The sequence below is a fragment of the Perkinsus marinus genome (genome assembly GCF_000006405.1).
Source record: "Perkinsus marinus ATCC 50983 genomic scaffold scf_1104296959770, whole genome shotgun sequence".
Classification (NCBI taxonomy): domain Eukaryota; phylum Perkinsozoa; order Perkinsida; family Perkinsidae; genus Perkinsus; species Perkinsus marinus.
Genome location: NW_003206280.1, coordinates 11,697 through 19,327, shown reverse-complemented (window position 1 = coordinate 19,327; position 7,631 = coordinate 11,697). Strand labels below are relative to the sequence as shown.

The window sequence follows — 7,631 nt, the reverse complement described above, 5'->3', positions numbered from 1 at the left end:
GGGGTTGCCCATTCGTAAAGCGGCAAATTGCTCCTCTGAAAAGTAGCAATTTGCTCGATAGCAGAAGGGGCAATTTATTGGTTTGCCCCTTTTTTGAGCAATATTGCTCAATTTTGGTACATAGTAGCACTTCACATAGCAGCAACTTTTATACATTGTAGCAAATTTCTGAAATATAAACAAGCAAACGATATACATTCGAGCAGTTTCTGTTATACAAAACGGCAAATTTGCGTATTTGTAAAGTGAATTTTGCTACTTTGCTCCTTTGTATATCAGCCATAGCGTTTTTACACACTAGCACAACAGCAAAAGCCGCAGAAAATATACATTCCAGCTAATTGGCACTTTTTTGCTATTTGCTCCTTTGCTATTTTGTATATGAGCCATCTTTGATGCCCCATTACAACGCGAACGATAGTCAGAGGCTAACCTTCGTCAAGATTGTTTATCACGGGTGCTTGATATTGTCCTCAGAAATCGTATCATCTATATCGCGTAACAATCGACCCCACAGATGTTGTGATTCACGATCGTGAATTGTAATGACATCCCTCGACTGATGCCACCAGACTCATCTGAAGATTATTAAGTATTACTTCTCTATTATTTTTATTGGTCTGGGGCGTCAACATGTGTTGATGACAACGAGGGAATCTAAATTACACAAAATCTTTGTTTTGGTACAGTTTTACCCGGGACCGTGTCCGCCCCCCCCTCCACAAAGTAGCGATGTTAGGGGAGCCAAACTTATATTCCCATATTGAACAATACAAGAAGTTTTTTGCTCCTACCATTACTCCAATACAAGTAATCAATATTTGCCCTCGCATCGGCTTTGAACGTTTTCCCGACAACGAAACAAACAAGTGTACTATATTGAAAAACTCTATCTGGTATCATAGCTGGCTGAGACTCTCACCGCGAAACCTTATCCTTAAGAACCTCAACAGACAGTTCCATGTCATCAGTAGCATTCACTTTCACTTGTACACCTTCGAACGACTCGACGACTCCCTCTTTGCAAGATGCGTATCTTGAAAGTATCATCCCATCAACAGTATAACACTCTCGATGAATTTACTTCATTTTCAGTATAGAAGAGGCATTCTCGGGAAACCAGGAGACGAACACGATCTTCCCTTCAACCTCTACAACTGCGTAACGAGGTTCTCCGCTCTCCTTGATGGCCTTGGAAAAGATGAGATCAAACGAATACATCCAAGGGTTATGATCACGGATATGAAGTCGTCGTAGGAGGCATCTTCCCCCACCTCGGACTCGACCACGACGGAATCACCCGATATGCTGAATATGATAAACCTGATAACAAGTAGTATAACGCTGATCAACAACAAATTGCTGCTACCTCTTATCGTCGTTATCCTTGAAACTTTTGTAGCGAGCCAGAGCAGCATCGTCGACGGCAATAGTCATTGGATGAAGAGTAACACGGCACTACGATCACAACAGACCTAGGAAAAAGTAAATAACTAAGGACATGATTGATTGAATTGGTCTTCTCGAATCGAAATCGACCACATCGGGAAGGTCGTTTCTAGATTCGCTAGCTCTTGTGTAAGGAAACCGTGAGGGCTTCACGGTGAAGCCACGTTACGCACAGCCACGATCTCTTTGAGACTACTAGCACAACCCAATCCCCCGTAGTTAATACTACGGTAGAGGCCATAACGGTATATAAAGCTGTTGCTCCGGCGTGCTAGTGCATCATCACTACACTGCTTAGTTCTTGCAGGGAAGTATAATCTTTCCTTGCTCAAGATGGGTGACATCTCGTAGACTCGCAATGCCGGCCTACAACTCCACCGACCACTGCTTTGGGATTAGTCGGATAGTGAGCTCCGTGAAAGACCCACTCATGCATCATATTGAAGCCTCCCTTTATCGTCTACACTGATCCAACCAATCACCAATTGTCTCACCGAATTCTGAAATCAACACGTGTACTGGTTGTAGCAAATGTTGACCAAATGCATTTGTCTCAAATTTCTGATCATTTTATCGGCATGTGTTTTATACGCGGTAATCACCGTGATGGATATTTCTTCTTCCAAATCACCATGTTTTATACTAGATATTTGTATTCTTCCCAAAAGATCATCAGTAGCATCATTAACAACGGCTGCGTTTGTAACTCTCTTACGTTGAAGATATAGTTACAACTTTTACTATTCTTGTCACTCTTCTGGTTAACACCAACCAATCCTGGGTTTACATAGATCGGGAAATGTTCCCTGAATGGCTCCCTGAATAATCGAATCCCCAGGGGTCCCTGAGTTATAGATAAGCCTTTGACGATCGTGAGCACAACACACTGGGCAGTTATGGAAAACACTACTAAGGACTAGGATACCCTTTGGGTAGCACCGTTGACGTGAATGATTTAGATATACGTGAGACTCTGATTCACAGGTCTCCTGTACCAATTAGGAGTACACTTGAGTGATGTAACTCGAATGTGGAAGGGCTATCGGCACCGCCGAAATTAGACCGAAGCAGTAGTATCGGCCGCCACCGTAGTGGGAGCAGCAGTACTAGCCACTGTGGTAGGAGCAGCAGTAGTAGCCACTGTAGTAGGAGCAGCAGTAGTAGCCGATACTGTAGTGGGAACAGCAGTAGTAGCCGCCACTGTGGTAGGAGCAGCAGTAGTAGCCACTGTAGTAGGAGCAGCAGTAGTAGCCGATACTGTAGTGGGAACAGCAGTAGTAGCCGCCAATGTAGTAGCCGCCACTGTGGTAGGAGCAGCAGTAGTAGCCGCCACTGTGGTAGGAGCAGCAGTAGTAGCCGCCACTGTGGTAGGAGCAGCAGTAGTAGCCGATACTGTAGTGGGAACAGCAGTAGTAGCCGCCAATGTAGTAGCCGCCACTGTGGTAGGAGCAGCAGTAGTAGCCGCCACTGTGGTAGGAGCAGCAGTAGTGGCCGATACTGTAGTGGGAACAGCAGTAGTAGCCGCCAATGTAGTAGCCGCCACTGTGGTAGGAGCAGCAGTAGTAGCCGCTGATGTAGTAGCCGAAACTGTGGTAGGAGCCGCAGTCGTTGCTACTGTGGTGGAAGCGGCAGTAGTTGCCAACACTGTAGTCGTAGCCATCGCAGTAGTTGTGGGAAAGTTACCACAGACTGATGGGCCGCAGAGTTGATCACCATCTTGACAAACAGGGACATAAAGCCACCACTTACAGTATGAAATCCTCTCGCCGAACACACCATCATTCAAGGACCGGCAATAAGCATCACAGTTGTCACTCGGACCCGCGTGGGAATCAGGAGGAGTAGCAGTTGTAGGCGAATCTCCAGTCGGGCATTCTGATGGGCGACACCTCTGATCACCTCCTTGGCAGACGGGCTCAGGTTTCCACCACTTGCAGTGTGAGGATGGGCCGTTAAGACCAATGCAGTAGGCGTCACATGGAGCAGACTGGAATGGGTGGCCTCCGGGAGGAGTTGTTGGATCGACTGGAGGTGGCCAAGTCTGAGACTCGCAGACACTGTGGTCACCACATGGCTGATCGCCAACTTGGCAGGCAGGTACTGGCAACCACCACTTGCAGTAGGAGGCGGCGTCATTGAGACTTCTGCACATATCATCACAAGCCGTATTGGGACCCGATGGAAGGCTTGTGGTCATGGGTGTAGTAGAAGCAGTGGTGGAGACCTGCAACTGTCGAATATTATATGAGACTGCAGTAGGGATGATGAGGGCGGTGCTGATTATGGTCATATTTTCTGCGGAGAAACCTCTGTAGAGAAACGCTGCTATGTAATATAGACACAGAGATACAGCACGTGCACGACTAACCCTTGCCTGATCTAATCGCCGAGAACGCGGTATAGTCTGATAGGAAACAATGAAGCTAACAAAGCTGTAGCAAGCACTTCATGGTCGTAGGTCGCCCAGGTATGTGAACGAAACTGTAAGATTCGGGACGAGTATCTTCGCGCACCGCGATGAACCGCCGTCAGAAGCTATTGGGGTGAATGCCTATTTGCCGGAGCCAAACTCAATCCTCCGGTACAATAAACCATCGGCCTTTCACAATACTACTTTCTACTTATTCAAGTGGGAGCGCTACATTCCTCAGAAAACTCAAATCAGACCATTTCATTCAAAGTATTCCATTTAAAGTATGTGGCAGTGCCACAGTGGCTCTCTAAATTCCATCGCCGCCAGCACGGCTTAGACTATCACCGATGCAAACTAGCTCACGAAGAGTCCGCCTAGCCTATAAAACGAGATTGACACTCTCAAATAAGAGACTGAGGGGCTCTCGACACGATCTTATTGCTTTCTTAAGTTTGTCAAGTGAAAGTTACAACCACCGAGTTTGACGGGTGAACGCACAAGTTCGACAGCGTTACACGCAAGAATATCAGCGGCCTACACAAGTTTTACACTTTTTCAGATGTTACATCCGAGGTTACCAGGGGGACATTCAAGTTTGACACCATGGCATGGTGACAAATATTACATCCAGGTTCGAGTAAAAGGAAGTTCAACACGGTCATGAGTGTTATATTCAAGTTTAACCACATATTCTAAAGTTTGACTGCATACGCTCGAGTTTGACGCATATGAATGAGCATGCATGATCATCATCGTAAGAAACTTCACATTTTGTACATCGATCATCATGATCGATGTACAAAATGTGAAGTTTCTTACCACTCTAGCGCAACACTTCGATCTCGAAAACTGCTCATGCCCAACACATCCGTCAATGGAACCAAAAAGGCAACTGTCGCATGATAGTGGGATGCGACTCGCATTCCACTAGCTGCCAACATTCATCAGAGTAGGGGATAGTCCAGGCCACTGTTCCTCAAGTGTGTAAAATATAGGTTACCCAACATCCCAAGTGGGAAAGACTTCGGCATTCTGCTGCTAATGCGGTGCTCTTTCCATGTGTCCGTATCCAAATCAATACCTGAAGACACTGCCACACCTGAGCGAACTTGGAGATTCTCTACAAACACCCATCGCGCATAATCGCTCAAATAAATGGGCCAGAGAAACCGATTACTCGAGTATCACTCACGTCCGTATTTGCTCGAATGTGTGCTTTGACCCAGCTCAAGCCAGCTGGATATGGCAACCCTGGAGAATGCTGATGTCGCCGGCCACCATTACAGCACCTAAGGAAACGTGATGTGATCTGGAAAGTCTAACGAATTCGAAAGTTGATAGTTTTAAATTATATCTCCCCTCTTTAGCGACAAAAACGACATTTATTGAACCAGTTTGCGCATACATGCTTGAGAGAATGATAATCAGAAAACACAAACACAATCCCGTGAACTTGAACTTCCACTGCACGAAGCTTAGGGCACCTCATCAGCAGTTCATACAATCTGAATTCGTTCGAGTCCCTTGTGCATCAAACGGCCTCAACAAGCCCAGTGTTCAATGTAAGAGCTATTTTCTCGGCGAATGCTGACTTCGCATTCCGACAACCACCATCGGCAACACCTTCCCTAGTATGAACTGAAGTCACAGTTCTCAGCAGTGCTTCGATCGTCTTCAATATTGGTCCGTTGAACCGTGTATCAAGCTCAGCATTGCTGAGTCAGCCCTCATTCCTCAGATGAGAGGTGGTTGAATCTATGAGGTAGAGCCAGTGGAATCATGGGGTCCCTCCGAGCCAATATCCACGTTCGATCTGAGGTGATTATGCCCCACCCCTCGGGTTGCATCACTGCGCATATGAAACCCAACCTGAAGGAATGCTTCAGTAGCAGAGCGGATCCCTTGGAGATTCGGGTCACTACACACAGAACAGTGTCACTCATTAGTCATGACAAAGATCGAAAGATCATCCTCTCCTAGAGTATAGACCCCTAGGTCCCATCTGAAGCCCAGTATTTGGGGGATTTCCGATATCCAGATCTTGGTGAATTCTTACGTCACTCCAACAACCTTCGATATGACTATCATCCCGGAGAAGTCTCTCAAATCCACTCATTGGTCGTACGATGCCCAAGAGCCATCCTCAAGGTACAAGATGTAGAGCAGCCCCAATATAGCCCTAATGCGAAGATATGGGGCCGGCATTGCAGGCTCGCATCTCTGCTTTGAATGCAGCACTGAATATCCCATCCTGCGATTATATACTGTTTCTGAGGTTCCCACCGGATAACCATATTTTTCTACTCACCGAGCACTAGAATTCTCACCATCACCGTGGGTCTCCGGCATCTAGTCACTAGATGAGTCAGAGAATCCAATCGATTTACACTAGTCTAGTGTAAATCAATTAGACTAGCTTTGTCTTCCAAACCGAGACTCATTGACGAGTCGTCAATGACGACTGCCTTCTGATTGTACTTGCTGCCTCCCAAAATCAGCAGTAAGAGCTCTGGAGCAGAAGAGTGGAGAGAGTTGACCCATTCGATCAAGGCTCATTATGACTTTATGGCTTGGAGTTCACAAGCCTGCTCAGGAGGGGCAATCGCCAGCCAAATTCGCTGAGCCGAGATTGGCTTCTATCATAACAGAGAATGCGGTATTCTGCATACCGTTCTGAAGCCGCCTCAGGGCTCTACATCAGGGAGCATGGAAATCGAGAGAAACCTCTGAAAGATCTCTCGAGTCGCTCAGCGGAGAATTTCTCACACTAAGCGCATTCTCAACTAATATCAGAACATATGGTAATCAACACCAATATAGTATATTGAGATTTTGTGATATGGTACATCCGATACATGCCGGAAACGTGAAGTTCAACGCAAAAAATATGCAGAATTTCCCCGATCAACTGACCTCTGTGCTTATAGTTTATGAGCACCCAAAATGACGAATGTCGAGTCCATACCACTTTCAACCTGAACAGCGCACATCGAGAAAAACGAAGTCGAAGTTTTTCTTCCCACACGTGTTGTCTTCAGTGTTGAATCCGCACAATACTTGAACGGTATTCAAGTATTTTCCCAACAAAAACCGATCCATGGACCATGGTGGAACGAGCGACAAAATCTGGCCGTTTTAATGACTGTCTCCTCTGTACGCAGCGTACAGTACGCTGATGAATTTCGTAGCATTGAATGATGCGATAGTATAGTATCATCATCGATTCAGGCACCGTGTATTAACTGGATTGTGGATTGACTTGACCCTGTTTTGCGTTAAATACGGGAAGTTTAGCAAAATTTTATGGAAGTTATGTGATTAGCCTGCGTCATAACGAAGTACGGACGTGGAGGAAGATGCAGAGCATCGATGCGGATTGTGCGTCAAGTACAGCGATTATAGGTGAATAGCTTACTCGCAAACGTTCTAAACTGAGTTTTTCGTTCATTTCGTGAATTTTTTATGCCGTAGTAATCGTCTCGGTTTCTCTCTGTGAAGATGAAGAAGAAATTTCCCAGAAGCGCCTTCTACACGGGCTCAATAGAAATCGCAAAATTAATATTTTTTCAATAATTTCTGTCCCCATACCATTCCTCTTTCAAATCACTGAGAAGCTCAACGAAGTGGCCTCACGATTTTTTCAATTCCTCATGGCTTAATAATGAAGTGAAATAACATGAAAAATATGTTTATTGCAAAACTCTCAGTTGCTTTGGACGTAATATCGATGACGAAGTTGAGAGATATTTTTTAGAAATCTTGTCTACTG

At 45.6% G+C, this 7,631-nt stretch overlaps 2 protein-coding genes across 2 annotated transcripts; both read right to left on the bottom strand.

Annotated features, from left to right (window-relative positions):
- Window positions 1-918: 918 nt before the first annotated feature.
- On the bottom strand, window positions 919-1,437 carry Pmar_PMAR005434 (actin depolymerizing factor, putative; the record flags this gene model as incomplete). The annotated part of the gene is made up of 4 exons (XM_002772934.1): window positions 919-1,036; window positions 1,085-1,191; window positions 1,239-1,323; window positions 1,370-1,437. The coding sequence occupies 4 exons, from the start codon at window positions 1,435-1,437 to the stop codon at window positions 919-921; spliced, it is 378 nt and encodes a 125-aa protein (XP_002772980.1).
- Window positions 1,438-2,506: 1,069 nt separating this feature from the next.
- Window positions 2,507-3,109, bottom strand: Pmar_PMAR005433 (hypothetical protein; the record flags this gene model as incomplete). The annotated part of the gene is made up of 1 exon (XM_002772933.1): window positions 2,507-3,109. The coding sequence occupies one exon, from the start codon at window positions 3,107-3,109 to the stop codon at window positions 2,507-2,509; it is 603 nt and encodes a 200-aa protein (XP_002772979.1).
- Between the last annotated feature and the right edge of the window lie 4,522 nt (window positions 3,110-7,631).